The following is a 16,473-nucleotide window of genomic DNA, read 5'->3' on the forward strand; positions in this document are numbered from 1 at the left end:
GTCAGTAAAATCCTCAGCAATTTGAGAAAACATAGTTCCCCAAAGTGACCAATCCTGAGAAAGATTGGGAAACCCTGTGAGGTTTAACTGTAGCATTCTTTTCTTTAAGAAACTGACATCTGACATCAAAAGCTCTTTAATCAGCTACAGTACATGAAGATAATGTCATATCTCTTATTTTAAATGGTTGGAGCCAGGACTCCTTTTTAAAAATAAGTGTTTATCTTCCCATTGATTTTTTTTTTAATTTTTAAAATTTTTAGATGGGATCTCACTATATTGCCCAGGCTGATCTTTAACTCCTGAGCTCAAGTGATCACCCCACCTCTGCTCCCAAAGTGCTGGGATTTATAGGCGTGTGCCACCACGCCTGGCCTCATTGATATTTTTGGTAGAGTTGATTTGGACCTCTGCTTCTAAAGGTCTACCAGACCCTTCTGACCTCACCAGAAGCATGAGAGGGAAAAGACTATCAAGCCTCTCAGAGAGGGGCTGGAGGACATCAGCAGGCATGCTTCTGGCCCTGGCAGGTGAATGTCTGGGGTCAGCCTCTGCTGGATTCTCTGTGGTCTAAAGTCTTGGCTCAAGTGAAGGACTAATACATACAGATCCAACCTCGGAGAAACCTGCCCATGCTTAAGAGCTGTTTTCTGAGCTGTGCAAGAAATTTACTGCCTTGTGTGGTGTCGAGGTGTACCTTGCAGTTTGTTGTTTAGGGTTTGAACCATTCTGGTAAGAGTTTGGGAGGATGCAACATTTTGTCTGTGATGGCTTCCCTTGTCTTGTAACTACCTTTTTTTCTGATAGCTATTGTGATTTTTTTTTAGAGGGAATTAATTACTTGACCCACTGAATTTTACAACCAAATCAACATGGCTCACAATGGTGTATCAGTTGGCCCAGTATATTCTAGCCAAAAAGTGCTCTTATAGCTTTGCTCTTTCTTGCTTTAAAAATTTTCAAAATCTGGCCGGGCGTGGTGGCTCACACCTGTGATCCCAGCACTTAGGGAGGCCAAGGTTGGCGCACCACCTGGGTCAGGAGTTCTAGACCAGTCTGGCCAATGTGGGAAAACCTCGTCTCTATGAAAAAATACAAAAATTAGCTGGGCATGGTGGCACATGCCTGTAATCCCAGCTACTCGGGAGGCTGAGGCACAAAAATTGCTTGAACCTGGGAGGCAGAGGTTGCAGTGAGACAAGATTGCACCACTGCACTTCAGCCTGGGCAACAGAGCGAGACTCCATCTCAAAAAAAAAAAAAAAAAAAAAAATTCAAAATTTTCTTTAAAGAGAATTTTAAAACCCTTCTAAGCTGCTTTTGCCAACTGCAGTCCTGGATTTATGTTTTGCATTAAATTAATTTACTCCAGACTTTTCTAAGTACAATACAGTATTTTTTTCATTTTGACTTTGACTCACTGAAGTGTCCTATGGTTTTCTTTTTTGGGGAATTAATCAAATTAATATATATATGAGACCATATTGGAGAATTGTCTATATGTATATAAAATATATATTTATGTTTATGGGTTTTTTGACTCTGTCTTCAACCACAGAATACAACTGTTAATTTGGTTATTTAGGGGGTTTACTCTTCCCTCTTTCTCCTCCCCATCCCTCATTCCTGCCTTCCTCTCCTCCTTTTTCCCCCTACCCTTCTTCATTTTTTTCTTCCTCTTCCTCTTCCTCTTCCTCCTTCCTATTCCCCTTTACCCTCCTTTTCTGGAGCAGCTTGCTAGGTAGCAGCTAGCTAGTACTCAGAACAGAGGGTAGGAAGGCAGCAATGTGGAAACGGGTGGTCCTTTCATGACATGAACTGAAGGTACCTGGAAGCGCAGCTTCCCCCAGCCCCACCCACGTGACTTGACCCAGGGCCCAGAACCATCCCCATTAGAGTCTGATGTAGCCTTTGGGTTGTGGTATCAGGGCTTTCTTTAGAAAAGTCCTATAAATATGTTGCCAGTGAGAGATATAGTGTTGCTTCGCTCATGAGCTTATTACTGCGGGTGAAGAGGAAGGCACTATTCATGGCAATACCTGTCTGATAGCAATGTTGCGAGATACAATAAGATAAGGCATATCAAGAATTATACAGGGCTGGACCTGAAGAAGGATTTCAATAGTTTCTCATTCTCTCATGTAACAACCAGCTATTTGGCAGGTACTGTGGAACAGGGCTACGTTTAATCCTGGAAGACATTCAAGAGCATGACAGACAAGCCCCTGTCCTCTAGGACCTTTATGATCATTATTTTAAAGACGTTTTTTAGTGATCCTTATTTTATATTCTTCTTGAGAGTAAGTTTCTTAAAGCAGAAACAATGAGGAGTAGACAAGAAGAAGTAAAATACTCCAGAAACTCCAAAGGACCTGGAGCAAAACAAAGAGCAAAACTGAAATATTTTTAAAGCCTTATAGTATTTCCAAGAGTGAGAAAAGGGCTGCCAATGCTTGAGTTGGTGTTTGGGATTTGGCAGTTTTTACTAATAGTTGGATTGAAATGAGAAGTGTGTTGCCAGATTAATTCACAATTTTAAAACACTGCAAATGCTTTTAAGGTCAAGCCTTTGTTTTTACCTCCAAAGAGTAACTGGGTCTTCTGGCTCCCCAGATAACCCCTGTGGTCCTAAGACCAGTGTCTGTGTCACCCTCGTTATGCTGTGGAGCTGCCACCACTGTGCTCCAGGCAGCTACCCTAATGCCTGCATGGATGTTTTCCTCTCTGCATTCACTTTCCTTTAGGGCAGAAATAGCAGAACAAGCCTGTAGTAGCCAGGGTTCTCCAGAGAAACAGAACCAATCGGAGGTGTGTGTGTACATATAGAGGAAGATAGAGAGGGAGAGAGAGAGAGAAAGATATATATATATATTTTAAGGAATTGGCTCATGAGATTGTGAGGGCTGACAGGTCTGAAATCTGTAGGTTGGACTGGCAGGCTGGAGGCCCAGAGAAGAGTTGATTCTGCAGCTCAAGTCCAAAGACAGTCTGGAGGTAGAATTCCTCCCTCTTCTTCAGGGGACATTAGTCTTTTTATCTTAAGACTTTTAGCTGATTAGATGAGGCCCACCCACATGATGGAGAATGATCTGCTTTATTCAAAGTCTACTGATTTAAATGTCAATCTTGTCTAAAAAATACCTTCACAGTGACCTTTAGGCTGGCATTTGACCAAACATCTGGGCATTATAGCCTAGTCATGTTGACATATAAAATTACCCAACACTAGTTCTTGCCTTGCCACCTTGGCACTCATATACATTTCTTGAAACCGTACTTAATCATCAATAAAGAGTATAACAAGACACAATTCTGACTACCATGATACAACTATCCTGTATACAATTGAAAATGCACTAACCCTTTCCCCAGAAGAAGAAATAAAGTCCTTGGGTAACGTTCGAGGTTCCCCTTGATATCCTGTAACTTCAATACTGTGGTATTAAGTCAATACGTCTTAGGTTGAATGATAAGGAGATGAGAGAGTGAAGAAAACAAAAGATGACTTTCCTTTTATTTTTAGTTGACAAATAATAATTGTACATATTTATGGGGTACAGAATAGAATGCAGCCATAAAAAAGAATGAAATCATGTCCTTTGCGGTGACATTGATGCAGCTGAAGGCCATTATCCTAAGTAAATTAACACAGGAGTAGAAAAACCAAATACTGTACGTTCTCACTTATAAGTAGGAGCTTAACATTGAATACACATGGACATAAAGATGAGAACAATAGACACTGGACACTGGGAACTTCTAGAGGGAGGAGGATGAGAGGTGGGTGAAGGCTGAAAAACTACCTATCAGGTACTATGCTCAGTACCTGGGCGATTTTTTGGTTTCATACACCAAACCTCAGCAACATGCAATTTACCCATATAACTAACAAACCTACACATGTACCCTCTGAACCTAAATTAAAAGTTGAAAAAAAAGTTATCTGCATTTTAGAGCCTAAAAAATTCCATGGGGGCACAGGTATCCCTTTGATACACTGATTCCCTTTTCTTTGGATAGATACTCAATAGTGAGATGGCTAGATTATATGGTAGTTCTACTTTTAGTTTTTAAATAAACCTCCATACCGTTTTCCATAATCGCTGTACCAATTTACATTCCCACCAACAATGTATAATACTTTTCTTTTCTTCACATCCTTTCCAGCATTTACTATTTTTGGTCTTTTTGATGATAGCCATTCTAACTGGAGATGATATCTCACTGTGGGTTTGATTTTCATTTCCCTGATGATTAGTGATGTTGAACATTTTTTCGTATACTTGTTGGCCTTTTGTATGTCTTCTTTTGAGAAATGTCTATTTATATCCTTTGCCCACTTTTAAATCACATTATTTGATTTTTTGCTGTTCAGTTGGAAAACAAAGATTTTTGTTTCACATACATACAACATACACATATGCAGAAAAAACATATTCATAACAAAATAGGAAGAAATACTCACTACAATTACAAATACTAATTTCTGTAACAGGTCACATGGTCATAGCTGGTATAAGTTGAGCATCCCAAATACCAAAATCCAAAATGCTCCCATATCCAAAACTTTTTGAGTGCTGACATGATGCTCAAAACAAATACTCATTGGAAAATTTTGGATTTTGAATATTCAAATTTGAGATGCCCAATCAGGTATAATGCAAATATTCCAAAATCTCAAAAAATAAAAAATCTAAAACATGTTTGGTCCCAAGCATTTCGGATAAGGGATACTCAAACTGTATTTGTAACTACCTTCTTCTACCACCCATTCCACATTCCCTTTGCCCTCAGCAAGCACCTCATGGTTCTTTACCTGGGGAAGTGACAGAAATCTTCATTCCTGAAGGGTCTAGGACATCAGTAGTCTTGCCTGAATTGGGTTGTAGTTTTCTATTGACTTTAATCACAAGACACGGTAATACTAAGAGACACCTTAAGTCATCTCCTGTATTCTAGACATATTCTTCCTTACTTCCATTTTGGAAGAGCAGTTCATTTTCCCCTTGGTAATTAGTGGAACACAATTGCTTCTATCTTTGTTGATTCAGAGAAATGAGGAAACCGGGTAGCAGTCTTAACTTCCAGTTCAATAGAATGATCGTCATGTCTCCTGGTAGAAGCATTTCTTCCTCTGGAACTAAGACCTCTCGACCACTGGAGCAGAAGGCAGCTGGGACTGGAAGCTAGTGGATCACTAGGGTTTATAGTGAGTGATGCCACTCCCATTTCTACCTCTTGATTCCTGAACTTGTGAATCTTTGCTATCAGAGAAACCAGATGTGATACAATGATTCAGAGCAGATATTGCCTTCTGGAGAACCTTGCCTTAGCCCCGCAAGGTACTGCCATCTAGCTGGCACTGTAACTGGGTATTCAAAAGGCCATTCCACTGTTGTATTCAGCCACCTGTTCAGGATGGTGGGGAAAGTGGCAAGATTAATGAATTCCATGACCGTGGGCTCACTGCTGCATTCCATTTGTTGTGAAGCAAGTTCCTTGATCAGAAGTAATGCTATGTGGATACTATGACAGTAAATAAAACATTCTGCAAGTCTACAAATGTAGTTTTGACAGAAGCATTGCATGCAGAGAAGGAATTTCTGTATCCAAGTACGTGTCCATTCCGGTAAGAATAAAACACTTCCCCTTCCGTGATAGAAGCAGTCCAAAGTAATCAACCTGCCACAGGGTAGCCAGCTGATTACCCTGGAGAATGGTGCCGTATTGAGGACTCAGTGTTAGTCTCTGCTGCTTGCAGATTGGGGACTCCGCTGTGGTGAGTGGAAGTCCATTTTGCTGAGCCCAGGGATAACCTCCATCCCTGCCCCCATGGCTACTTTGTTGTGAGCCCACTGGATAATGATAGAAGTGGATGGGACAGAGGCTGCCTGGTATCCATAGAACAGATCCTCCTGTCTACTTGGGAAGCATTCACATAGGACATGTTTCTTAGCCATTTAGAGAGGGTTTTCACTCAGACCCTTCCCCAGATCTCCCTGTCACCAATTTTCCAATCATGTTTTTTCAAAGTCCCTGGCCATCCAGCCAAAGAATTGGCCACAGCCCATGAATCAATATGTAATTTCACATTTGGCCATTTCTCCTTCCGAGCAAAGTGAACAACCAGCACACTGCTCAAAGTTCTCCCCACTGGGAGGATTTCCCTTCACCACTGTCCTTCAGGATGTCCCAGGAAGGTGAAAAAGTGATGTAGCTGTCCACTTTTGGGTGGTGCCTGCATATCATGCAGTACCTGGTCTAAACCAGGCCTAACTGTTTTTTTTCTTTGTCAACTGATCACAAGGAACTCCCCATAATGCTGGAGATGTGGAATGTAAGAGGAGTGTGGAGCATGGCGTTCTTTGCATAGCCTACTTGTGTAGAGGCTGCTTGGGTCCAGTCTTACATATTCCACTTCCACTTGATGACGGAATGCTGCTGTGCTTGTCCAGCTTATGGCTGTGTGGGTCAGATAACAAACACCCAGTTCATAATGGTCAGCTCACATCACATAGTGACTTCATGGTCCATGATTAAGTCTTCTGTCTCTACTGAGACCCAGTAGAAAGTGAAAAGCTCTTTCTCAAAAAAAAAGTTTTCTGCAGAGGATGGCTTATATGCAGAAGGTGGCAGGGCTTTGCTCCAAAATCCTAAGGGTTTTTACTGTGATTCACTTATGTGGGCCTGCTGAAGGCTCCAAAAAGCATCCCTATCTGCCACTGACACTTAAAAGCACCATTAGATCTGCTCAGTCATATGCTTTAAGTGGCAGAGCAGCTTGCACAGCAGCCTGGACCTGCTGCAGAACCATCCGTTGTTCTGGGACTTACACTATTGGACCCTTAGAAATTTAACTCAGGTAGAAGACTCTGGATTTTTTATTGGATTTAATTTTTACCTTCTGACACCCAAATGTCTTACCAATAAGTCTAGAGTAGTTTCTACTTCTTGCTCACTAGCTCCAATTAGCATAATATCATTAATGTAATAGACCAATGTGATGCCTTATGGGAGGGACAGGTGATCAAGATCCCTGCAACCTAAATTATGACACAGGACCAGAGTTGATAGATCCCTGATGTAGGACAGTGATATAGTTTGGATGTTTGCCCCCTCCAGACCTCATGTTGAAATCTGATCCCCAATGTTGTAGGTGGGGCATGGTGGGAGGTGTTTGGGTCACAGAGATGGATCCTTCATGAATGGCTTAGTATTGTCCTTCTGATAGTGAGTGAGATCGCTCTCTGAGTTCACCTGAGATCTCGTTGTTTAAAAGGCTGTGATACCTCCCCCTAGCTTGCTTCTGTTCTTGCTATGTGATGTACTGGCTCCCCTTTACCTTCTGCCATGAGTTGTAAGTTCCTTGAGACCCTCACCAGAAGCAGATGCTGACACCATGCTTCCTGTACAGCTTGCAGAACTATGCCAATTAAATTTCTTTTCTTCATAAATTACCCAACCCCAGGTATTTCTTTATAGCAACACAAGAATAGCCTAATGCAGACAGTGAAAGTATATTGCTGGCCTAGCCAGTTGAAAGCAAACTGCTTGTTGGTTTTTACTACAAGATGTGAAGGAAAAAAGCATTTGCCAGACTAACAGCTGCATTCCAGGTGTCAGGTGATAGGTTATTTTGCTCAAGCAATGAAGCCACATCTAGTATGGCAACTGCAATTGGAGTTTTACCTGGTTAAGTTTATAATAATCTACCGTCATTCTCCAAGATCCATCTATTTTCTGTACAGGCCAAATAGATGAATTGAATGGGCAAGCAGTAGGAACCACCACCCCTGCATTTTTCAAGTCTTTGATGGTAGTACTAATCTCTGCAATTCCTGCAGGAATGATGTATTGCTTTTGGTTGTACTATTTTCCTAGGTAGAGGCAGTTCTAACGGCTTCCACTTGGCCTTTTCCTTCATAATAACTCTCACTCCATAGGTCAGGGAACCAATGTGAAGATTTTGCCAGTTGCTGAGGATGTATATTCCAGTTATGAATTCCAGAACTGGGGAAATAACTACAGGATGATTTCAGGAACCCACTGCACTCATTATAAGATGGACCTGAGTTAAAGCTTCATTGATTACCTGACCCCCATAAAACCATACTCTGACCAGAGGGCCACGGTGATATTTTGGGTCTCCTAGAATTAGTGTCAATTTAGAGCTGATGTCCAATAATAGAAAGAATAGAAAGATCTGATTATTTCCTTTTTGCCACCTTACAGTCACTTTGGTAAAAGGCCATAGGTCTCTTTGGAAAAGGCTAGGAGAAAGATTTACCTCATAAATGTTTGGCGGTGGAGTGGAGTTCTTCCACATAGTATCTACTCTCCCCTTCGTTCAAAGAGTTCTGGGTCTGTAAACCAGCTTAGGTCTGGGAATTGATTGAGGGGACATGACTCTATTTTTATGTTTCAGGTTAGACTTGTTCATTTGACCTAGAACTCTTCCACTTCTACAAAGCAAGTCAGAATTTGCTAGACTTCCCATCTATTTCACTCCCAGGAACACCATGATCAACTAGTCAGCACAAGTCTCTGAGTCAGACTATTCTGACTGCTGTTTCAACTCTGCTGTCCATTATGGTAACCACACCCACCTTGCTTTTGGTGATTTATTGTCAACACTTGGCTGCCACCAACCTGGGGCCCAGTTATCCCCATTGTACTTAGGTTTTCCAATTCGATGGCAGCAGTTTCCACACCCTTAACATCGATTCTTACAGATATTCCTCAAATAGCTGTCTGTGTGTTTAAATTGGAAAAATCATTTAGTTCTTTTGGAGTGTAGTGTACCTTCTCATGGGTCATACTTGGTTTTTCACCTTTCAGGGCTTGTTGGGATTTGAGTCCAGTTATCAGTTGATAAGGAAAGTCAGATGGGGGTGGGTCCTGAAGAGAACCAGTCAGGTCTTCCATGACGGCTCCCTCAGGGGAGGTCATTACAGCTTTCTCAGGCAAAGCAGGGTTAACCTGCTCAGACATGGTGGGGTGCAGTTGCTTCTTCTGACAAAGAAGACTCATTGGAATTTAGGGGGTCAGTGTCCCCATCTTCATCATGATCTTCCCATATGTCCCCAAACCAATTTTCAAAGTCCCATTCCTTCCCAATCTATCCCCCTACTTTAACAGCAGATCCTCTGCAAGGTTCGGAATTTAACTTGCATTGCAATTCAGACACTCGGAGGATGAAGATTCTTGGTTTGGTTTTCTGCAGTCTCAGCTCTGAGGCTGTAGGAGATAAGGATTTCTTTTTGGGAAGACGCAGAAACTTTCAGGTCATTTATGCTGCATCTGAGTGGGAATTCAAATCCCTCAACTCCTTTTCTTTCCCTACTTTGTCCAGCTCAATTAGGAGCAACCAACCAAGCTCATTATGCCCATTAGTTTGACAGAAATGTTCTATGTTATCAAATACATGGTCACCCAGAACCCTACCTATCATAATGATTTGATTAGGAGTATCTAATAGTGATATTTTTGTGTATCTCTATTACCACATGACACCGATGACTATCAGTGCTTTCTTCACTATTGGAAATAGAGTCATTAGTGTTTCTAAATCTAGTCATTTAGAGAACCAATTCCAGAAACCCCCAAACTAATTCAGAGAATTTATTCTTAAAATTCTGTTCCTGGCTGGGCGTGGTGGCCTATGCCTATAATGTCAGCACTTTGGGAGGCTAATTTGGGAGAATCACTTGAGGCCAGGAGTTTGAGACCAGCCTGGACAACATAGTGAGATCCTACCTGTATTTATGAATTTAAAAAAATTCTGGTCCTCTAAGAATACTTCTCTTGGTGCCAAAATCTGTATTAGTCAGGGTTCTCTAGATAGATAGATAGGCACATAGATAAATATAGATATAGCGATACATCTTATCTACTTATCTATGTACATATAATATATATTGTATGTGTGTGTGTGTATGTGTGTGGTGTGTGTGTGGATGGGGAGAGGTTTATTTTAAGGAATTGATTCACATAGTTGTAGGGGCTGGCAAGTCCAAAATCTGCAAGGTAGGCTAACAGGTTGGAGATGCAGTCAAGAGGTGGTTTTGTAGCTTAAGTCCAAAGGCAATCTGTAGGCAGAATTCCTTCTTCCTTGGTGGACATCTGTCTTTTTCTCTTAAGGCTTTCACGTGATTGGATGAGGCCCACTCACATGATGGAAGATAATCTGCTTTACTCAAAGTCTACTGATTTAAATGTTAATCTCATCTAAAAAAAAATCTTCACAGCACCATCTAGACTAGTGTTTGACCATTTGACAACATAGTTAGCCAAGTTGACACCAAATTAACCAATGTAGAACCCGAGAACATTTCCTCAGAATTCTACCAGTAGGTAGAGACTTAACCTCTGCAGACAGGCCAGCTGGGACCATGGGCCATGGTGAAAGACAGGTGAAAATGGCTATAGGAGATCTGAGTGTTTGTCCTTCTGTCTGCCAATAGCTAGGGGAGCATTAGGCATGCTTTGTATGGAGTGGGTAGTGTCTTGTGGGAGAGCTTTGTTCTATGTCAATCATTCTCTAGTCCTTCTGGATTTTTAGCTCTTTGAGATCAGGGAATACAGTCAACTCCCAGTATCCATGGGGGATTTGTTCCAGGACCATCCATTGACACCAAAAGCCAAGGATGCTCAAGTCCCTGATATAAAATGGCACAGTGTGGCCAGGCGTGGTGGCTCATGGCTGTAATCTCAGCACTTTGGGAAGCCGAGGCGGGGAGATCATGAGGTCAGGAGATCGAGACCATCCTGGCTAACATGGTGAAACCCTGTCTCTACTAAAAAAATACAAAAAAATTAGCTGGGTGTGGTGGTGGGCACCTGTAGTCCCAGCTACTCGGGAGGCTGAGGCAGGGAATGGCGTGAACCCAGGAGGCGGAGCTTGCAGTGAGCCGAGATCGCACCACTGCACTCCAGCCTGAGTGACAGAGCGAAACTCTGTCTCAAAATACATAAATAAGTAATAAATAATAAAATAAAATGGCACAGTATTTGCAAATAAACTGCACACATCCTCCTATATACATTAAATTTCTAGATTACTCATAATGCATAATGTAATGTAAATGCTACATAGTTGTTATATTGCATTTTATTTTATTTGTATTATATTTGTTATTTTTCAGTTGTGTTTTTTTCTGAATATTTTTGATCTGTGTTTAGTTGAATGCACGGATCCCGAACCACAGATATGGAAGGCTAACTATACGTGTTTTCACATTTACCTCCACGATAACACCTAGCAAGGGTGCTGCTTGAACACAGTAGGCCTTCAATCAACGTCTGCTGGATGGATGACTGTAAAATAGGAAAGTGAAATGGTAGTAAATTCTGTGAGTCTGCAACTACTTGTGTCTCTCTGAACAAGTCACATAGCCTGTTGAAACTCCTAGGTAATTTGTAAGTGAGTAAACTAGCCAAGTTCCCCTCCATCAGTGAGAGTTTCTTTTATGTTTCCGATGACAACTCAGGTAAATTCTGTCATTCACCATCATTTACTAAAAATCTGTTTCAGAGAAATTCACCGTACATGGGTTGGGCCGTCACAGAGAATGAAAATAACATGGTCTTGTCCCTGTGGGGGCCCCATGGGCCAAGGCTTAGATTCCAAGTCTACCTGTAAATAAATCACCAGACCTGGGGCTTTACCTTATGAATCTTTTCTTTCCCAAGGCTCCAACTAGCATGGAATTTTTGAAACCTTGCAAACAGGTTGTATCTTTTACTGCGTACACTACACTGGATATAAATTTGGAAGTCAGATATACTAATTCATTGATTTTCGTTAATTCAGTATGGGAAAGTGTAAAGAGCACCTCCCCATGCACTGGGGGACTTGGGTAATTAGAATAATGTTAATAAGCGCGAACACTTCCTGAGCATTTTGGATGTGCAAAGCATCATGCTCAGTGCCTTATTGCTGATGATTCTCTGATGACTTCATAAAGTAGGTGCTATTATCAGCTCCAGTTTACAGAAGAGGAAACTGAGGCTTAAAGAAGCTAAGCAACTAGCCGTGACTGCAGGGCTGTTAAGTGGCACAGCTGGTACTGGAATCCAGATGTGTCTGTCTCCAAAGACTGAAGCCCTTTGTTAGAGACTAATCCGTTGACTTTAGAAATGCCCTTTAACTTCTGAACTTCACCATGTAATGGATTCAATGAGATGCTCTCTCTAGTTTCTTTCAGTTCTTAAGATGTAGAACTCTTCAGCCGGAGAAGTCAGTCAGGTCATTTCCACTGCTCATCCCTCTCCAGAAGAAGGGTTTTTGCAATGCAAATGGGGATGACCTTGTACAACTCCAGCCCATAGAAGTCTAGTCTCATAGAGGCTAGTGGGGACCTGACCCAGTGGGAAGGGGGTCAAGAGGAGAATGAATGGCCAGCATCTGTTCTCTCTATCCACACATGTTTATTCATCACTTAGCCAAAGATCATGGTAACAGCTTGTGGGAGGGAGGAAACTAGGATGCCTTTCCCATCTATTTCAATGTTGTCTGCACCATTTTTTCCATGACTATATAACTACACTAGACATTGAGAAAATAGGTATAAAGAGAGGAGGACAGAGAAGAACAGGGACAGTTGTAGGCTGATCTGGTCTGGAATGACTTGCACTTGATATGGAATATTCAGTGGGATATGGAATTAAAGTGGCCCTCCAGTGAGTCACATCCCCCATCATTTGTTGCCTGCATCCTCCTCCTACGAATACCAGCTTCTGTAAGTGAGCAGAATCCCCAAAACCATCACCCAGCACCTGAAAATCTGGCTGAATATGAAATTCATGGCAGCAATAAAAACTAGCAGTTATTGAGTGCTCGCTATGATAGGCATTGTCCCCAGCTCTTTTGCGTATTATCTTATGCAACCCTCACAACAAGTTATCAAATAAAAGTTAGCATCACTCCCATTTAAGGAAGGAGAAACTGAGGCTGAGAGCAGCTGAGTGGCTTGTTTCAGGTTTCCAATCTCGTAAGAGATGGAGCTGGAACTTGCGTTTGGGTCTTTCTGGCTCCACCCTCATGCTCTGCTCCGGGGACGTGGTTCTTCCCCCTCCTATACCTGCAACCCCCGCCTGAGTCTGACTGAATTCTTTCATCCAGCCTGCTGGTGTTCGGCCCTTGGATCCTACCAGATGCCCTGCAGCTCAGTGACTGGACAGTGTGAATGTCGGCCAGGAGTTACAGGACAGCGGTGTGACAGGTGTCTCTCAGGAGCCTATGATTTCCCCCACTGCCAAGGTAGGGAAGCCAGCAGATAGCTGGAGGTCTGGTTCCCCTCTGAAGTGTGTACAGCCAGCCTCCCAGAGAAGCCTGCAAATCCCCCACAGACCCACCACTGGCCACCCCTACATCCTGCTTTCACAGGTCTAGTCTGCCTGGTTCCTCCCCTGTTCAAGTCTGGTTTGAAAACACATATATCATATATGTACCCTCAACGGAATCCAGAAATGATTTTTTTTTAACTAAAAAGAATGTAAATTTCCATGTGCTAAACATGTGGGTTTCTTGGTTCACATGTCAGTTTTCTGTGGATAGCACTGTGGCATAGATGACTCCTTTGAGCTAAAGGGGCCATTTGTTGTCTTCTGTCCCGAGGCATCTTGCCTTCTCTCGCTCCCAGCTTGTGGTGCTAATGCTGGCAGCACTGTAATGTTTCTAACAGATCCCCTTGCCAGCAGGCTTAGCAGGACCTTTGCTGTGTTTCAGGCCTCTCTCCTTGCCCTCCTCTGTCTTTCTGGGGGACCGTGTCATCACACTTCAGCCCAGGTGTTGGGGAAGGCCGGTGGGATGCACTAGAGTCTATGCAGTTTGGAGAGAGTGCACTGAGTGGGAGATGAAAACCAAGCCTACAGCTATGAGATGTGGTTGGTATTCATCCCTCCATTAATATGACAGATTAAGGGTTGCTCATGTGGAGGGGACAGAAATGAGATGTCCACAAATTTCCCTGAGTTCCCTGGTGTGTGCAGCCAGAGAACAGACCAGTAGCTCCTGTCAATTTCAGAGGACTCTTGCTACTGTGAAGAGGTGTTTGTGGAAGGCTGACCCAGACTATCCATCAGGAGAATGTGGTTTCTCAGACCCCTTCCTGCCCTTTGAAAACAAGACTGACTTCATTTCCCAGAATCTTCCTAACTAGAATCCTCTGGAGACCAGGTTTCCTTGAGGGTGGAAGTTGCAGCAGGCAGTCAGAGGGGGTGCTTGCCTTTCAAAAGGCCTGAAGGTCCCTAGGATGTGACGGTATCCTGCATGGGTCTGCTCACCTCCGTGGGCCTCAGGAGCAGAAGGAAGCGTTGTGGCTGCCTGGCAGAGAAGGTGAGCAGCCACATTCATCCCAGTGCTGGATGGCAACGTTTGTGTCCTGGAGAGGAACCCGAGGCTGGGCATGGAACACAAACAGCTGGAAGTTGGTGCTGAGTATTACGGAAAAATGCAGAGAATAGGAGAACATCAGAAAAGAAAGAGAGGACAGGGCAGGGCGACTCATGCCTGTAATCCCAGCACTTTGGGAGGCCTAGGCGGGAGGATTGCTTGAGGCCAGGAGTTGGAGACCAGCCTGGGCAACATAATGAGATCCTGTCTCTAGAATTTTTATTTATTTTTTATTTTTTTAAGACAGAGTCTCGCTCTGTCCCCCAGGCTGGAGTGCAGTGGCACGATCCCAGCTCACTGCGATATCTGCCTCATGGGTTCAAGCGATTCTCCTGCCTCAGCCTCCTGAGTAGCTGGGGTTACAGGCGCATGCCACCACGCCCAGCTAATTTTTTGTATTTTTAGTAGAGATGGGGTTTCACCGTGTTAGCCAGGATGATCTTGATCTCCTGACCTCGTGATTTGCCCACGTTGGCCTCCCAAAGTGCTGGGATTACAGGTGTAAGCCACCACTCCCAGCCTCTAGAAAATATTTTTAAAAATAATCAGGCATGGTGGTGCATGCCTGTCGTTCCAGCTCCTCAGGAGGATGAGGTGAGAGGATCACTTGAGCCCAGGCATTGGAGGCTGCAGTGAGCTATGATCGTGCCACTGCACTCCAACCTGGGAGACTGAGCAAGACCCTGTCTCAAGAAAGAGTGAGAGAGAGAATTAGAATCATCAAGGGGAAGCTGAGGCAGACAGAAACAAACAAAACCAATAGGGTTAAGGAACAATTTGCAAGGAAACAAGATGCTATTATGGATTTATTTAAATGATTTGAAAAACTAGACTCAACAGACTTACCCAGTTCAAACACTGTGTAATTGTAATACTGAAACATTGCAAGATCCCAATGTATTGAGGAGAGATTATATTTGGTTTATAGTGTTATACTAAGTCAGGAAAACAAACCAATTGATTTTATAAATAACTTTAGTACAGGTGGGAACAAGGAGGTGTGATAATTAAAAATGTACTTAGAAATTCTTGAACTTCTTTTAAATGGGCGATTAAAAATCTCTTGGTACAATATTGCCCTCTTCTGGACAATACTAATGATGCTCAAAATTTTAGAATCTTTCCCTAATCTTCTTCATCAGCAAATAGAAGTCAACTGTCATGAGTAGACAGGATAGAGTTTTGTTCAGTGGCCAAAGAGGCAATTTGGGAATTAAGGACCATAAATGTCATTCAAGATGCTTGACTATGAATTGCATGTAGACTTTGCCACACATCTATCGAAAATATAAATGTAGATACACTATTTCTGAAAACAAAACTTTTTAAAACTTGAAACATCAAAACAAAGAGAAAAACAACCAGATAATTTAAAATTTCTGAATCATATTCAGGTTCCAGCAGTGCTTGTGACCCAGCTGGTACTATCGACTCCAATTTGGTAAGTAGACTATAAAAGGGTTGCAATTCTAACTATCTCCATTATTCTGATACATATTAAGGACTAACAGTGTGGGCACTTCCAGAATTAAAATAAGACCCAGGGCTAAATTGCTTAAAGAGGTCATTGTTGTTTTTCAAAGAGCATATGTGATTTTGTGATTTTTTTTCAAAAACTAAAGAATAAGATTTAAACTTGTTACTCTGGAGTCCTAGAGTTTAACTCTTACTGCAGATTTGTAGTTTACTCAGAGGGTGTTGCCTCTGTGGAGCCCTGCACGTAAGTCTGACAAACATAATTAATACCATTGAGAAAATCAATGGCCAAGGGCACATTAAATAAAGTTGGCTGTGTACAAAATAATTACAATTTATTTTATATTATTCCAAGCACAATACCATGGTATTCTGAACAATTTTTTTCTTTTTCTTTTCCTTTTTTTTTTTGCTCTTGTCGCCCAGGCTGGAGTGCAGTGCCGCAATCTCAGCTCATTGCAACCTTCGCCTTCTGGGTTCAAGCGATTCTTGTGCATCAGCCTCCCGAGTAGCTGGGATTACAGGCACGCCCCACCACACCCAGCTAATTTTTGTATTTTTAGTAGCGATGGGGTTTCACCATGTTGGCCATGCTTGTCTTG

The 16,473-nt window shown here is 42.4% G+C and overlaps 1 protein-coding gene across 1 annotated transcript in view; it reads left to right on the forward strand.

Annotated features, from left to right (window-relative positions):
• Nucleotides 1-16,473, forward strand: part of LAMA3 (laminin subunit alpha 3) — a 275,849-nt gene that overhangs the window by 116,499 nt on the left and 142,877 nt on the right. The window contains exons 12-13 of the mRNA XM_017883982.1: nt 13,124-13,261; nt 15,790-15,836. Coding sequence (XP_017739471.1) covers nt 13,124-13,261; nt 15,790-15,836 — 185 coding nt within the window. The remainder of the gene's footprint in view (nt 1-13,123; nt 13,262-15,789; nt 15,837-16,473) is intronic.

The sequence above is a fragment of the Rhinopithecus bieti genome, unplaced genomic scaffold (assembly GCF_001698545.2).
Source record: "Rhinopithecus bieti isolate Rb0 unplaced genomic scaffold, ASM169854v2 scaffold_13577, whole genome shotgun sequence".
NCBI lineage: Eukaryota > Metazoa > Chordata > Mammalia > Primates > Cercopithecidae > Rhinopithecus > Rhinopithecus bieti.